At 42.2% G+C, this 18,042-nt stretch overlaps 1 protein-coding gene and 1 long non-coding RNA gene across 2 annotated transcripts; one reads left to right on the top strand and one right to left on the bottom strand.

Annotated features, from left to right (window-relative positions):
* Nucleotides 1–415: 415 nt before the first annotated feature.
* LOC308149766 (85/88 kDa calcium-independent phospholipase A2-like) lies at nucleotides 416–12,783 on the bottom strand (the record flags this gene model as incomplete). Its single annotated transcript, XM_080522657.1, has 4 exons — nucleotides 416–575; nucleotides 832–905; nucleotides 6,117–6,284; nucleotides 12,763–12,783. The coding sequence occupies 4 exons, from the start codon at nucleotides 12,781–12,783 to the stop codon at nucleotides 431–433; spliced, it is 408 nt and encodes a 135-aa protein (XP_080378783.1). The 3' UTR covers nucleotides 416–430.
* A 1,836-nt stretch (nucleotides 12,784–14,619) lies between these two features.
* Nucleotides 14,620–15,449, top strand: LOC308176065. Its single transcript, XR_013938001.1, has 4 exons — nucleotides 14,620–14,655; nucleotides 14,916–14,948; nucleotides 15,132–15,176; nucleotides 15,325–15,449. It is a non-coding gene; the product is annotated as an uncharacterized lncRNA (long non-coding RNA).
* Nucleotides 15,450–18,042: the final 2,593 nt, after the last annotated feature.

Here is an 18,042-nt window from a genome sequence, read left to right as displayed (position 1 = left end):
TCAGTGCATTCACAAACACAGGACTTTTACCATAGCTGTATGAGCTGTTGAAGATGAGGTAATGTGTTTTAATTATGTCTCTCTGAGTTATTCAGTCTCTCAGTCCTAGTCCCTAGTCCTTTGTGCAAATCTGGATTTTCATTTCCATAGTCAAACTCAATCACAAACTCACAATAGTACAGTATTGGGTCAGTATTGGGTCAGTATTGGGTCAGTATTGGGTCAAATGCACATGAAAGAGATAATACATGTCTTTTTTCTTATTTTTTTTTTCTTTTCTCACACACACACACACACCTTGTCCTTCTGTATTTGAGACCTCCTTTCTCCTTTAATCCCTCCCCTCTCTTACAACCTTTCCCCACCCCTTCTCTCTCCCTCTCACCCCCTCCCCCTCTCCTCCAACCTTTCCCCGACCTTCCTCTCTCCCTCAGCCGGTCAGTAGTTGCTGTGCCAGTATCTGGACGCTCTCCCGCTGTTCGTACAGGTACATCTGGGTCTCCCACAGCATGTCCACCAGGACGGAGTCCCTCACCTCGTCCAGCATCACCTCTTGTGAGAGCTGGGGGCTCAACCTGGGGGTTCGAGGGCAGGAGAGACGGAGGGAGGGAGGGAGGGAGGGAAGATAATGGGGGGACAGAGAGACATTCGAGGGAGGAGAAAGACGGGGAGAGGGTGGAAGGACATTTTGACAACATGAGGCAGAAGAGGGAGGGGCGGGGGGGGGGAGAATGAGCTTACTAGACAACAGAGAACTGCTTCGTTGCAATGTCCATAACGTTTTGTAGTCGGTTCGCTTATAGGTAAAGAGTTGTGAGATCAAAGACAAACCTGTGATAGATGGTATCAGTCAACTCGCACCATGACCTGGCCCTGTCCACAGCACAGCCGTCAGAGTCTGTGCACTGAGACAGAGGAGACAACAACAGCATGGTGAAGTCAGCCGTCAGCCACGACATTGTGTGACGCGGGCAAAAACTATGTATTGAAAAGCTTGCCTTGCATGCAGCATTTGCAGTTCTGTAACCTCACCCAAGTCCTTTTTTACTACGTATCCATGGGCGTCACCACCATATATTTGGGGGGGGACGTGTCCCCCCCACCTTTGAAACAAGGTCGTTTGGACCCCCCCACATTTGCCATCAAAAATATGCTGCATGACTGCTCAGCGTTATTTTCATTGCTTCACAATCAAATCCGTTCCACTTTATGAGTAGGGGATTGCCCATATCCAGAAATCCACTCCGCGTTTTACTTCTGTTTTTAACACGGCAGCAGCAGCATCAGACACGCACGCAGATTCAAAACATTCAGACTGAGGCAAGACGATATTTAGATCATCCACCAAGATGGATATAAGGAATTTTTTTTCTAAGAAGAGAAAAGTAAGTCAAAGTCATCCAAGTTTTCCCGTGAGTGGCCAAACAGCAACATTGCGTTCTCCCAAGGTCAAACACAGCCAGCTTTTCTGATAAGAATGTTAGCACCTTATGAGACATTCTCTGTATTAGCAATAGAATTAGCATAGCCTACTAGCAACCAAATACGAGCTAGATCAGCTATATGGCACTAGCAGTTTTGTTAGGCATTACTAGTGCGGTTAGACATGTTTAAATGCAGAACAGACACAGGCGAAATGTCATCAAAGGCACAGAATGGCGACAAACACCTCACAGTGCTTACCTGTCCTGTCATTATTGCATCTCCTGCCCGTGTTCATTGCCCTGAGCATTTGCACTATTTAATTTGGCCATTGCACCCACCCAAAGAATAAATTTTGCATCTGATTGCTTGAGCTAGGGTTAAAAAAGAAGAAAACACCTGTTCCATTTATTTTTCTATTTCTAAAATGCTTGTGATTGTATTTTTTGTATTGATGATTGTATTTCTATGTCAAATGTTCTATTAGAGAAAAACAATATGAACAAGTGCTCAATGCATCCCCATTTCTCCTGATATAGTGGTTGAGAGTGAGAGTGAGTCAGAGGCAGGGGCAGCAGGCAGGGGCAGTGGAGACAGCTCTGTTGCTGAGGTAAGTGCTGAAAGGTGACAGGCAGTTAAGGAAAATTTTGCATTGCTTATTATTATTATTATTAAATATTATTATTATTATTATTATTATTATTAATAATAATAATAATAATAATAATAATATTTTCACAATCTTCTAATGCCCAGTCCCTCAGTATAAACCAACTTTTGCAAAGGCATAATTTAGCATGCCTGAAAGCATGAAAGTTTACTGTGAATTATGAAAATTGATAATCAAATTAAATGAATGGACAATTTCATTCTTATTTTAATTTCTAGGAACAGGAGACATTAGATACGGAAGAGAGAGAGGGAAACATTGAGAATGAAGAGAGAGAGACCCATTCTGATGGAGATGCAAGAGAGAGGGATGTTGAAAGAGAGGAGGGTGAGAGAAGCCAGTCTGAGAGAGACGAGGGTGAGAGGAGCCAGCCTGAGAGAGAGGAGGGTGAGAGGAGCCAGCCTGAGAAAGAGGAGGGTGAGAGGAGCCAGCCTGAGAGAGACGAGGGAGAGGATGTGTACCACAAGGCAAATCAACCTGACCCGAGAGTCATTCCACCCCAACGTCTGCTGAACAAGACTCTTACCTTTCAGGAAAAATGGTTTAGGGACTTTCCTTGGGTTCATTATGTGCCAAATGCTGGGGGCGTGTTTTGTTTCTATTGAAAAGAAGCATTCAAAAGGCAGGCAAGCCCTCTTGCGAAAAATGTGGATCTAGCCTTTGTGGTTTCTGGTTTTAAAAACTGGAAAAAGGCCATTGAAAAATGTCGAGCCCATGAAAATAGTCATGCACACAAAGTTGCTGTTACAACTCACACACACCTTCACAGGACAATAGAAACACAGTTATCATCAGTTAAGATGCAGCAGCAAAGAGAGGCCAGATCTTGTTCGCTGAAAATAATGCAATCAGTTCGTTTACTTACCCGTCAGGGTCTAGCATTACGTGGACATGAGAGTGATGGGGGAAACTTTGTTCAGCTACTGAAGCTTAGAGCAGGGGATGATGAGGTTCTAAAGCGTTGGCTCAGTAAGGTTTGTCACCATTACACAAGTCCAGAAATGCAGAATGAGATGCTAACTATTATGGGCAACTCCGTTCTGAGAAATATATCAAAGGAAATACATGAGGTGTCCACACTCATGTACTCCATCATAATTGATGGAGTACAAGATTTGTCTGGGAATGAACAAGAGGCCATATGCCTACGCTATGTAGATAGTGATTTGCTACCTCATGAGGAGTTTTTGGGCCTCTATCAAGTCTCCTCAACAACAGGGAAAGAGTTGGCTCGGATGGCAACTGATGTCCTCCTTCGATTGAACCTGCCCTTATCCTGCCTTCGCGGGCAGAGCTATGATGGGGCAGCCAATATGGCAGGTGGAGCTAAAGGCGTTCAGGCAGTCATAAAAGAAACACAACCTCTTGCTCTCTACGTTCATTGTGGTCCTCATTGCATTAATCTGGTGACTCAGACAGCCTGTAGCACAAGCACTATTGTGTCTGATGCGCTGGATTTAGTCCACAAACTTGGCAATCTGTACCATCTATCTGTGAAATACAAAACAATATTTAAGGAGGTTGCCCAGTCGGAAGCAGGGAGTTTCAGAACTCTGAGGCCCCTCTGCCCCACACGATGGCTCATGAGGGTGGTAGCTATCCAGGCAGTTGTAGACCAATACGAAAATATTTTGGTCAGTCTTGAGGAAATGGCACATGGCTCCTCTGACACTTGCATAACTGCAAGAGGGCTTCTGGAGAGGTTTCAGAAGGGGCAGGTTTTGCTTAGCCTGATTATGGCCCTTGAAGTTCTAAAAGAACTTGAATGTCTCAACCGCTCCCTTCAAAGCAAGACAGTGAGTGTCTCAGGGATGCTGGCTGCGGTTGATTGTGTGAAAAACACAATTTGGGTAAAGAGATGTGATGAAAAATTTCATCAGATATACACCGAAGCCTGTGACATGATCCAGGAGTTGGACATAGAGGCTATCCAGACTCCTCATATCCGGAGACCCCCAAAGCGCTTCACAGGAAATGCACCAGCATTTAGGCCTACCTCCCTTGAGGAGTTCTACAGGATAGAATTCTTTAAAATGCTGGATGAAGTGGAGATCCAGTTGACAAGGCGCTTTGACCAAAGCAGCTTCGAAACACTCAGTCTACTGGAAAGAGTGTTAATAACTGGAAAGGTGGAGGATGTGGATGTGGTCCGTTCGTACCCAGAACTAGACCGTCATTCATTGGAGGTACAGCTAGCCATGTTCAAACTTCAGTATCCCTGCAGCACAGTCAGTGAAGTGGTGGATACACTGAGAGCTATGCTGCCAGAGGTTCGAGGTCTGTTCACTCAAGTAGAGGTGTTGGTCAGGCTTCTTCTTGTTGTGCCATGCTCCTCAGCAGAGGCTGAGAGAAGTTTTGGTGCCTTAAGAAGGCTCAAGACGTGGCTGCGCTCTTCAATGTCTCAAAAGCGCTTGAACAATGTGGCTGTTTGCCACATCCACCAAGAGCATCTTGACAAACTTGACTTAAAGGAGATTTGCCAGTCATTTGTGTCTGCAAATGACAAAAGAGGTCACACTTTTGGAGCCTTTGTATGATGTCTTATGTTCTAATTGTAGAAATCCTGCTGTATGCATGGTACAGATAATAGAGGAGAAATATGATTATAGGAGGAGATATGGAACATTTAATGAAAGGACAAAAAAGGGCATTTTGACAAAAAAAATTGACAAAAAATTTTGACAAAAAAGGGCACTTTGACATTTTGGGGAAAGAATGGAGTAAAAGCAAGTCTTTAACAGGTTGTATTGAGTTATAGTTGAATGTTCTGCAATGCACTGAAGAGGGCTAAGTTTGATTGTAATAGGCTCTGAGTAGCTTAGGTACATATTTTATGTTTCCTCATAACTTTTTTTTCAATTTGTTGACTCAAAGTTACCTCATTCTTTTCTAATTCACTCTTTGATTCTTTTTGAATCTTCATATTTAATAAAGTACCTAAAAAGTGCCAAGTGTCAGTGTCAGGCCTCTGTGAGTTAAACCAAACCATAATAGTAGTCAGTAATTGCAGACCATGCCAGCTCCAAGGAAAAACAAAGAAAGAGGGAGATTATTTTGGGTGTAAAACGCACCAGAATGCAGGAAATTGAATCTACTATTTAAAACATTTCGGGGGGAGGACCCCCAGACCCCCCGAAAAATAAGTGTCCCCCCCACATTCTAAAATCTGCTGACGCCCATGTACGTATCTGTTGAATAGCTAGTACCTGTTTAGCTTCACCCTGACCAGGCTTGAATAGCGAGTGCATAGAGTCTGGTAATTTACTGGGTAACCTAATAATCAATTCAAAATCGGAGCAAATCACACAACTAGGAGGCGCGACTCCACATCGAGGGAAGAAGAGTGCGAGACGTCCTGTGAACGCTATTTTAGCCAGATTGTTGAGCGTGATCAAATAATTTTTGTTTGATATCCGAAGACATGTACTGGTACGTGGCTATCGTTGCTAACCGCTCGCTAATATAGCTGAAAACTGGATTTTCACACTGTCTCCCGTTTCTGGGATGGGGAAAGTGGGATAAGGAAAACTAATCCATTCTATTATGGTGAGGCCAAGTTTGGCAGCATTATCAGGTCGGTGTTACAGCGCTATGCACTTGTTTGTGTGTCTGGATCTTTTGGACGAAACACTAAACGTGATTGCTTCATTTGAACATTATATGAATCTGTCCCAATACTTTTGGAGCCCTGCTATGGAGGGACTATGTTTTAAAAAGTGTTGTCATTACTAAACGGTGAAACCAATACTAACACAAATACCTTCAAAATAAAAAGCTGAGAATTGACACTTTAACCTCATCGTAACTGTTTGATTTGGAACATTTGGGAGTATCGAGCCTAAAAGAAGAAAGAAAAACGCTTCACTGTCCCAATAACTATATTCAATTGTGGGGAGCATGCAGCGTCTGTCCTGTAGAGGGAGCTACACTCACGCTCCACCACGGTCCTGTAGCTCCCTCTACAGGCCAGATGCTGCATGCTCCCCACAAAAACCAGTGTAACCCACATTGTCCCTCCACTCACACAGTCCACCAGCATCTTGATCAGCTCCTTGGCTCCTACGAAGCTCTTGGCCAGTTCCAGAGGGTTGGAGGGCCTGAACACATCCACGGAGCTGACCGCCACCTGAGGGAGTTTCCCTGTACCCAGAGACACCACCACACCCAGGCTCTGGACCACCTCTCCTCGCCCCTGGGACAACAACAGGGGAAGGGGGAGGAAAGGAAAGAGGGGAGGAAAGGAGAGGGGAGATAAGGAAAGAGGGGAGGAAAGGAGAGGGGAGATAAGGAAAGAGGGGAGGAAAGAAGAGGGGAGATAAGGAAAAGGTGGGGGGAGAGATGGGACAGAGAAAGAGAGCAACTTTGATTTTATAGAATTGATTTGGGCAAATCTAAGGTTTTGGCTATTTTTTTGTCAGTTACATTTTTCTAATATTTCAGCCATAATGGCTATTTGGTCCTCATGTTGACAGACATCAATAGCAGACTTCAAAGGCAAATGCAAAGCTCTCTAACCCTGCTCTCTAACCCAGCTCTCTAACCCTGCACACATGATGTGATGGAACACACCTGACTAACCAGATACACCTGTCAGGTCAATTTTCCAATACTTGATGGGAGGACGGGAGCAGGGGGGAGGGAGGGGAGGAAGGGAGCAGGGGGGATGGAGAGGAGGAAGGGGGGAGGGATGGGAGGAAGGGAGCAGGGGGGAGGGATGGGAGGAAGGGAGCAGGGGGGAGGGAGGGGAGGAAGGGAGCAGGGGGAAGGGATGGGAGGACGGGAGCAGGGGGGATGGAGGGGAGGAAGGGAGCAGGGGGGAGGGAGGGGAGGAAGGGAGCAGGGGGGATGGAGGGGAGGAAGGGAGCAGGGGGGAGGGAGGGGAGGAAGGGAGCAGGGGGGAGGGAGGGGAGGACGGGAGCAGGGGGAATGGAGGGGAGGAAGGGAGCAGGGGGGAGGGAGGGGAGGAAGGGAGCAGGGGGGATGGAGGGGAGGAAGGGAGAAGGGGGGAGGGATGGGAGGAAGGGAGCAGGGGGGAGGGATGGGAGGAAGGGAGCAGGGGGGAGGGATGGGAGGAAGGGAGCAGGGGGGAGGGAGGGGAGGAAGGGAGCAGGGGGGAGGGATGGGAGGAAGGGAGCAGGGGGGAGGGATGGGAGGAAGGGAGCAGGGGGGAGGGATGGGAGGAAGGGAGCAGGGGGGAGGGATGGGAGGAAGGGAGCAGGGGGGAGGGATGGTACTCACTGACGGGTACTTTGCTCTCCCGTCATGTCCACGCCCCTTTTTGGGTGATAGAAGGGGAGAAGTTTGACTGGCGGTCAATGGAAATTTCTGGTCTTTGCTACTTTAATCCGATAAAATAAGAAAACCGTAGTGCTTTTTAGATATTAGGAGCCCAAATCCGATGGCCAGTTAGGCAAACTATTATATAGTGTCGTTGCCGATCAATGATCGACGTCGTTATATAGAGAAAATTTATGAAATAGGGGTTGATTCATCAGAGCAGCAATCTCCCTGTCATCAGGGATTTGTCGATCTTTGATTTGATTTGCCGTGTAAATCCCCAGATGAGAGTGTTACATTAGTTTTCTTAAGATAGGATAATGAATAAATCTGTTCAATTGGCATTTGCCTACTGTTAATCAGTGCCTACTGTTAATCAGTAGCCTGTATGGTGTATATGAAGATGTTATAGCTAGCTAGCTACGATTTAACATGAAAATAATGAACAGCAAGCTAGATCCAAAACTAGGGCCGGTGGAGGAGGGCAAGTGTCACATTGGACAGACTACCAAAACAGAACGTTTTTTTTTCTTAACGATAGCAAAAGTGATGGATGTCAGAAATAGCCTACATTACCTGGAGATTCAATAAGGTACTTTTATATGACAGGATATGGGTTAGGGTTATATGACACCTGTAGCGAGATAGATAGATAGAGCCAAAAGTAAAAAGTCACTGAGAGACGCAACCACCCAGTGAGCAATTTTACGTTGATTAGACGTCTAAACAACGTCTAAATGGCCCGTAGACGTCTAGGCCAAATCGAGGCTAAATATAGGCCAAATTGGAAATTGAAAAAACGTCGTTTTTAGACGTTGACATGCCGTTGAAACATAGACGTTGTTTCCCTTTCTATGTTTCAACGGCATTTCAATGTCTAAACATAGACGTTGTTTCAATTTCCAATTTAGCCTATATTTAGACGTTGAAATGCCGTTGAAACATAATGTTCCTGGAGGTACTGCAATACCAGGTCGATGCGTGGAGTGGACGGAGCAAGCCCCTATTCCATCTCCCTGCTCCAAAAATCAATTTAATATATGGTCGCCGGGTAGGGGACGTATCAGATATTAAACTGATAAGAACAGATACTACACTTGATCTTAGCCAAAAGGCCGAGAAGCGATACCCACAATGGTTTCGAGGGAGGGTAGTCATTCTCTGGCACGTCAATGTAGGTCACGGTTTAACCACAACAATAGTTTCTATAGGCATTCCACTATATAATAATAATAGAAAATAGTGTTTTAACAATAATAATGTAGTGCCAATGTACAAAACATCCCAAAAATACTACTTTTCACTGTTCCAACCGGGAAATTCAATATGTCCCGTGGTCACCCGTCTCCAATCGTAGCGAAAGAAAGCATTTGTTAACCAAAATTACATTAACCGCAAACTGGAAATAATAACCAACCGGTTACATGTAGTAAAACGTAATGCGATTATTATGTGACGTTTTTTCAATTTTCAGGGTTGCAGAAGGCCTCTGTGAAGCAAATGCTCAAAAAATGCCCCCCAAATCCATGTGAGTTTGGTCACAATGTTGGTTCACCCATCTCAATTTAATAATTAATTTGTATTTAAGAAAGCACATTTTAACGATATTTCCTTTTAACGATCAGTTTCTATGGACCTCTTTGAATTAAAAGAAAAGGACAAAGAAGAATATGCCTGTAAGCAATGCGTTTGTATTTTTAAAATATAACTGGTCTTTCCTCTCATTCTGTGCTACTTGTTCCTGTTTAAAGTTGTTCATGTGCTTTGATCTTTGTTTGAAAAGCCACTGATGACTCTACAATGATAGACTCTCCTCTGCAGTCATCAACACCAGGTACTATGACTATTTTTCTATATAATCAATTCAGTTCATGTAGTGTGTTGCCGATTTGTCTTCCCAGCCTCATAGTCATAGAGTAGAGCGTAAGGACAATAGAATAGGGGACAACCAACATTTGTTACAGCACACATTTAAGACAAAGACAAATGTCCAAACTAAATAAAGCATGAGGACGTTATTACGGTTGTTTGGAGACCTTAATCCTTCTGGATTACAGTTGTGAATGTAAGGCGCCAGAGGGTAGAGTAAAAAGCGTTTATTTCGGGCGGGACAGCCCCACAAGTGCCACAATTTGAGTGAAATCAACGGACGATTTGAAGGGTGTCCACATGAATTAATCCTCACATAAATAGGATTTTAAATTGCACACTTGTTAAAAATCATTATATTACACACACATACTGCGCCACACATGGAATAACTATGCTAGACTACATGGAATCTCAGACTAAATGACGGTCTGGTACATATTTTGACAATCTACAGGCGTTTAGGGTATTCATTTAAACTCAACGTGCTGCTAGACTAAAACAGGTTTAGACACAGACCGCATTTATCTGGGTTAAAGGACAGCGATGTATAGACGCAATTTAAACCACCTCTTCTGCATGAATAACTATGCTAGACTACATGGAATCTCAGACTAAATGACGGTCTGGTACATATTTTGACAATCTACAGGCGTTTAGGGTATTCATTTAAACTCAACGTGCTGCTAGACTAAAACAGGTTTAGACACAGACCGCATTTATCTGGGTTAAAGGACAGCGATGTATAGACGCAATTTAAACCACCTCTTCTGCATGAATAACTATGCTAGACTACATGGAATCTCAGACTAAATGACGGTCTGGTACATATTTTGACAATCTACAGGCGTTTAGGGTATTCATTTAAACTCAACGTGCTGCTAGACTAAAACAGGTTTAGACACAGACCGCATTTATCTGGGTTAAAGGACAGCGATGTATAGACGCAATTTAAACCACCTCTTCTGCATGAATAACTATGCTAGACTACATGGAATCTCAGACTAAATGACGGTCTGGTACATATTTTGACAATCTACAGGCGTTTAGGGTATTAATTTAAACTCAACGTGCTGCTAGACTAAAACAGGTTTAGACACAGACCGCATTTATCTGGGTTAAAGGACAGCGACGTATAGACGCAATTTAAACCACCACTTCTGCTAGGATAACTATGCTAGACTATATGAATCTCATACTACATGACGTCTGGGACGTATTCTGACAGTTTAGAGGGGTTTAATAACGGTTTTCATGTATTTAAGATAAGTAGAAAATATAGCCGTAATATAGCTGGTTTATATTGGTTTATATTGTAGACACGAGGTTGAAAAGACGTCTATTGCTCAGAGGGCAGGGTCTGGCTGGTAATTGTATGATGCGCCAAACAATCCGCTGAGATGAAAAGTATGTTTTAGAGCATTTATTGAATAGAACAATCAAACTTGGCGACATACAAAAATAATCCATAAGCGATCAAAACCAGAAAAATAACAAACAATGCGTATAGAATATAGAATAGAATAGACTTTATTGTCCTTGTACAGTTGCCTATACAATGAAATTGTAGTGGTTCTTCTGAAGGTGCAAAAACAGAAAAACATATTCACAAACATATACACATAACATATCACAAATATTACACACTAGACTAATTCAAAAGCGAAAATGCTATAAAACAAGCTAAGAGACAATGAGGTCCGTGGTGTCAAGTGCAAATAAAGACAACAATATTAAGAAAATAAAAACAACTATAAAAGCAAGCTAAAAGACATGAGGTCAGTGTCTCATCTGGTTCATCAGTGGTTCATCAGTCCTGTTCTTCCTGCATTACCAGGATCCAGCAGCGTCGTTGCTGTCGCGCAAACAAACCCGGCAAATGTTTTACTTGCCCCGGGCAATCGGGCAACCGTTAATGTCGAACCCTGCCGGGTAATACAGAAGTAGTCTTTAGGCCTATGAAAAGACATTAGACACTGGTGATAAAGGTGGAATCATTGTCAACTAGTTGTGTGTTTGGCCAAAAAAAAAACGACATGGTTGTGTGAAGTCAAAAGTCAAAGCTTGTCTTTATAAGTTTGATTATATTTCAAACATAACACTTTTTTTGTTTTTTGTTCCAGCATCGTTCTATGCAGCCAAAAGACACCCCCGTGCTGACCCCCGAAAATGACACACGCATGAAGAAAAAACTGGACAAGATGATGAAAGAGCTTCATCCAGTGCCGTCGTCACCTTTTTGTAAGACACCTCTGTTCATCTGAAGAATACTATAGTTGGCGTCTAAAAGAGCTTTGTGCTTGAAGGTGGTTTCATTTGAACATGTTCTGTGTTCACAGTTACAGATGTGTCCACTTTCATCATTGATCACGAGAATGGAATAGTCTACAGCCCTCTGCTGAAATGGTCTGACACCATGGCACAGCGACTGAAAGAGATGAGAGGAAAGGGAGAACCTCTCTCCCACAGGTATATCTTATATATGATAATGTATAACAAGTGCAATGACACACACTCCAAACATTCTGCTGCCACCAATATGAGCAAGATCTTTTACATTTTAGCAGACACTTTTATACAAAGCAACTTACAATTAGAGATTTCAGAGACAGTCTCCCTGGAGTAACTTAGGGTAAGTGCCTTACTCAAGGGCACACTAGTGGTGGTGTTCCCAGGTGGGATTTGAACTCATGACCCTCTGATCACCAGTCCAACTCACTATCCACTAGACCACCACTACCCCCAAAATGTGTTTCTGCCCCAGTTTCGAACATGATAACCACTACGCTATGGAAACGCTATAGAATTGTATGTGCTTCAGCTGAGAAATCTGTTTGCTTGCTGTGACTCTAATCAATGCATTCTCTCAGCTTCAGAGATGGCAGAGTCCAGATTATCACCTGAACTCGAGCCTTCTCTTGGGAATACACCATCACACATCTCCCAGCTGGGTAAGGACTTGGGAATCCTTTGTTGATTCTCTGCTTTGGATTGTTCTTGGTCTAATCTGTAATACTTACCTAATGGGAGATGAGTTTGATGATTGATTAAAATGACTGGTTAGAATTAACCTATATTACTTCACTTATTCTCATATTTTGTCCATGCAGATACGGATTCTGATGACCCATATGTTGGTGCTCAGCCTTGCTCAAAGAAGAAAGATGGAAAGAAGCAACAAAAAGACACTAGTGACAACTGTCCTGGAAAATCCCTGCACAAGAACGACCAGTGGTTGTCACCTTGCAGTGATGTGTCGAGACCAAAATCATTAGATCCAATTCCTTTCCCTGCTTTATCAGCTGAAGACGAAGGCATAAAACAAGACAAAAGAGGAACTGGTCTTTCTGGATGGATGACGAGGATGTTTTTTTTCTACAGCATTCTGTACTTAGTGCTGACCCTCCACAGAGAGCTCTCATTTCAGTTTATGTTCAGTGTCCTGTCATCGTCCTGCTTATTGTTTTGTAAATACCTGTACAAAGTTGCCAGCTATATTTCTACCTATTTATAAAGTTCCACACCTTGGGCATGCACCTCAACATTGTTGTCCTCTTCCCCTCTGACACCACCGTAACAGTGTCTCCCTGACTAACGCATTTTCTAGTTTATGCAATATACTGGCCATCAGGGCACACACAATAAAGTCTTTTCACACTGCACTTCATGACGCTGGTTGCAGGCTGAAGACGAGGCTGCACTGGACTACGAACTCCCTGCAGCCATCTGGGCGTCCGTCGTACCTCTCTGGGGGTGGCAGACGAGGCTCTCGAAGTGCAGGGATGGGAAGGGTAGGAGCTGGTAGAGGAGGTGGTGCTGCCGATGCGTTGGCTGCGTCGTGGAAGTCCACCAGGCGTTGGACAGCAGCGGACATCTGGCGAACGGACTCCGTCAACTCCTGTAGGACCCGGTCGTGCTGAGTGAGCTTGGCCCCTTGAGTGGCCAGCACGGAGCGGATCTGAGCTGCCGCCACTGGATCCATGATGGTCAGTTGTTCTGTTACGTTTTGGTAAAGAGTTCTAGATGTAGAATGGTGTTGGACCCATGTGCGGTTCAGCTCAGATGAATGGAGGTCGAGACAGTAATAAAATACGGTTTCTCTTTACTGAGATCTGCAATGAGTATTCACAACAGGACAAGGATATATAATCGAAAGTAAAGTGGAGCAAGCAAGGCTCTGAGTAACGAGTAAACTAAATAATCACGAGAACAAAACGACTTGCGAGTTGAGAAAACAAAAGGCGAGCAATCAAGGCTCGACAAACTAGTCACAAGATTCACGCAAACACGAACAAATCAAAACACTAAATATAGTCACAATACCTGGAAGCATAAAGTCCTCCAGGACCGAACGGACAGAGTCAAGGATAGTGCACAATATATTCCATAGGAGAAACAGGGTTCTCATGACGCTAACAAGTACAACAACTGACAAGGGAACAGGGAAAAGGGACACACCTAAATACACAAACACTCACAGGTGACAATGATAATGCAATTAGTCCAGGGCTGGAGTAATGCACTTTGACCAGCAGGAGGCATCGGAGAGGTGTCCTCGCTGACCCCCCTCGTAACAATACGGTACATGTGGGAAAACTAGGGTTAGGATTAGGGGTAGGGTTAGGGTTAGGGTTAGGGTTAAGGTTACGGTTAGGGTTAGGGTTAGACATGCCAGCATGTACCAAGTCACCCTAGCACCTAACCCTAACCCTAGTTTTCCCACATGTACCGTATTCCCACATGTACCGTAACATACATACTGTATTTTCTGTAGATTTACATACTGTTCATATGAAACACACAAATCTATGAATGCCCAATACTCTACAGTGATATATTCTGAGAACAGATACTGTAAGGTTTCTAAAAATGTGCTTTGGCAGTTGTGAAAAAAAAGAACATTCTCACACACTGAACATTGTGTTTTCAGTTGTTTTGTTGTAGTCTGTAATGATGCGTATAGTGTTTACATTTTTGCAGGCTTTGAGCAGCTGTTTTGGTGTGAAAGTTTGAGTTTTGAAGAGAGAAGGTGTGGTTTTGATTATGTAGCTTTAGAAAAGTGTGTTGTGTTTAGAGTTTTGGGAAAATGGAGGAAAGTTTTGTGAAATGTGTTTTAGCAATTGAGAACAACTGTAAATTAAATTGCCTTAAATTGCCATAGGCAGCGTCTTGCGCAGTGAGGATTTGTGTATTGATGTGAGGATGGAATCCTATTGATCATCAGATAGTGCCTGTCCCAAATCATGCTCCCAAGCCGCTTTAATGCTGTCCAGAGGTGGACATGTCAACATGGAATTGTTCCCACACAATGTGGACTGTGCACCTCTGGGTAGCGGGCCAAAAGAGAGAAATGTGTCATGATTAGCGTCAGGTTCTTCAGGAAAACACAGTAAAATAGAGCGCATAGTGTCTGACCTGTAAGTATTGAAACAAAGTCGTATTTCTCAGACAACTGGTCGAAATATAAAACAGTTATCTTTAAACCATCTGATGCCTTTCCTGAGCCAGTCTTGAAAGACTAAGTCGTGTCGGGAATCGCTAACCCAATCTCTAAGGAGTTTGATATACGCTCATGGTCAGAAAGTCTCTTGTAAAAAAATGTTTACATTTAAAATGTTCAGTATGACACTCACAAGTCCAAGAAATTAACCCTATACAATGTTTCCTTGCATTACAGGTCTGACACAAAAGAACATGAGCAACAACAAAGGTGGGCTCTTTATTTACATTTGGCACAACTCTATATTATTGGGTATTGTGTGTGGATTGATAGAAAATTATTAGATTCTTATAATAATCCACTCTATGCTGTATGTATCTGCCCTACCCAGTGCAGTTCATTTAATTGTAATTGGTGTAAGATTACTGATTGAAGACATTGTTTTTAACACAGGATCGAGATGGAATCACATTACAAATCCAAGATCAAAGACATAAGGTACATTTCATTAACTGTGTGTATGTAGTGCCTCTACATACCAAAATCACAAGGAGTATGTCATGTCCTTTGATCCTGCTCATAACTGTAACAAAGTAACTGTGTTAATAATGATTGTATTTTTCTTTTTTACACTTTCTGACCACAGTTCCAAGTATGAAGCTTGCAAGGCTGAATACGCTTCCTTCAAGGAGAGGTACTGTATGTCATGTTGAACTACAACAAAATGGAATAAAAAGTTGTAATGTATCGGAGGTGGTTTGGAGACCACACCCATTTGACAAGTAGGTTGGCCCCTCACACTGACAGCTCGGCTTTAGCTTACACGTTTGTGCAGATAATGGGTGTTGAAGTGTAACATTCTAACAACATTAGCTAGTATTGTATGGCGATGACACTAGTGTGATGAGTATAACCTTGTATGATATCTGAATACATGCCTTGGCTAATACCTAGGCTTTAGCTTAGCAAGTTTATGCATATCTTCCATGTATGAGACATGGGTTTAAACCACGGTTGGACACATTAAGAAAATAGCGATACTGCATACAATGCATGAGACACTTATTCAGTACATTATGGTAACGTTTGTTGGTTCTTGTTTATTGTTGTCTGTATTTCTCTTCTCTCAAGAATGGCAAGTCAAATGTCCTCTGAGATACAGAGCAGAGGAGATTTGTCTGAAGACCTCACAGACCCCTGCAGAACTTCACAACTCAGACATTACTATGACATTCTGAGACTACAACAATGGCCAAAAATCAGGGATGAATTAAGGTCAAAGGCTGAATACCGCCACATTGCAACTTGGTTAATTCAGGTAACTCAAATGATAATTTTTAACAAGATAATTAATGACCTGTATGATAGCTGAAGTAAGAGGAGACCAGTGACACACACACACACACACACACACACACACACACACACACACACCATATTGTACTTATTATGAGACGCTTTCTTACAAACATTCATATAGCAAAAACTAAAAAGTGTATTTGAAAAGCATCTCAGTATCCATCTTTTGGACATCATGAGTTTCAAGGCAAGGCAAGGCAAGTTTATTTGTATAGCACATTTCATACAACAGGGGCAATTCAAAGTGCTTTACATACATTAGTTAAAAATACAGCAAGAGGAGCATAGTAAGAAAATAAAAATGACAATGAATAAAAGCAGTAAGAAGTAAATAGATAAAACATTTAAGAATAGTTAATGGAAAAAAGACATTGATAGAAGTGTTTGTGTTTAATCATAACTGATGCAAAACATTAATGTTTTTAGCTTAGATTTAAATATTTTAAGGGTTTGGGCCTGTTGATTTCTTTAGGGAGTTTGTTCCAGGAGCATGCAGCAGCGTGACTGAAAGCTGCTGCACCGTGTTTCAAAGCTAAATATTCAAGACATTGTTTGAGTTTTTCTAATAAAGTCACTAAATCATCTTGAATGTTTATATGATCTCTTGATAGAACATTTTTGAGGATGCAAGAGCTGAAATGGAGAAAAGAAAAGAAAAATATGATGAAACAATTGTTTCCACTCAGCACAGAACAGAACCCCAAAAAGGTAGGCCTTCACAATAACAATTTTGTTGGCTATTCACACTCAATTTAGCCCCTGCTGTTTTGGCATTTTGTTGTTTAAATGCTTTGAGAGGTATTCTTTTTGTATTATAGGTATCAGAGTATATGCAATTATCCATCCAAAATCTTCAAATCGCAATTTTTCACAGCCAGAAAGATGATAATGTTAAGGTAATGTATTTGCTTCCAATGTATCCCAATAATACATTTTAATTGTGCATGAATATTGAATTGTTCAATATATTATTTGCCAAGACCATGACTTCTGTTTTACACGTTGTACCTCTGCTAAATACAGGTTCACGTAAAAACAATTATTAAATCATAGTGATTCATTCAATTATGCCAATAATCAATGTCAAAAGTAGTCAAGGGTTGTTATAGTACATAAAGGGGCCCATTCACAGTGGAGATACAGTAAATGGAATTTAGTTAAACACTGTGCACCTCTCCTGTTCATTGGTAAATGTTTTTTAGACTTAAATGTTAAGTGTGAGTTGTGTGTGTAGGGTGGGGTTTGCCTGAAATAGTGGTGTGTCCGAAGATGCTTGGAACAGTGACTTAGTTCAGTTTTGGCTATGTCGTCACTGCTTGTGGTCACTGCTTGCGATCCTGCCTTGTGGTGTTGTCTAGCGCAGTCTAGTGGTATGTTGAAAAATATTAAGTACAATATAGCTGCAGCTACAGTATACAACTTCTTTTTCTTGTCTTTTGTAATAATGAGAATGGGTCAACTCCAAATCAGGCACAACATGTATGATTAAGGCTGATCTTATCCAGGGACTATGGGTGTATATACATTTCTCTGACACATTTACATTGATGTGAATTTTTTTTTTTTTTTATGTGCACTGTCCCACTGACTCACTGTCAACTTAAGTGTTAAACAAATACATTAATCCAGCTGCTTAGAGCTAGCATAACGTTTGAAAGGTAAATTTGATTAATTTAGACATGTGAACATGATGTGTTAATGTGATGTGTTGATTTGTGTCCTTTTTAAATCTGTCTTGTTTTCACAGAGGGAAATACATCATTATTGGAATGTTCCCTTACAGTGCAGTATATACTGTCTGTCTATTCTTTGTAAAATATCAACAAATAAAGTATCTGACACTCTGAAGAGGATCATTGTTTTTTAATCTAAAGATGCAAAAATATCCTCTTACACATACAAGGAGTGTATGTGGGTTATTTGTCTCAGTTGAACCTAGCCAGATATTATCCTATTCAAGTCTGATGGACTGCAAAGAGTCCAATACTTTGTCCTGTAGGCTATC

Source organism: Nansenia antarctica (genome assembly GCF_963989245.1).
Source record: "Nansenia antarctica genome assembly, chromosome: 2".
Lineage (NCBI taxonomy): Eukaryota > Metazoa > Chordata > Actinopteri > Argentiniformes > Microstomatidae > Nansenia > Nansenia antarctica.
Note: the sequence above shows the minus strand (reverse complement) of the source record. Positions and strands in the feature narration are given on the sequence as shown.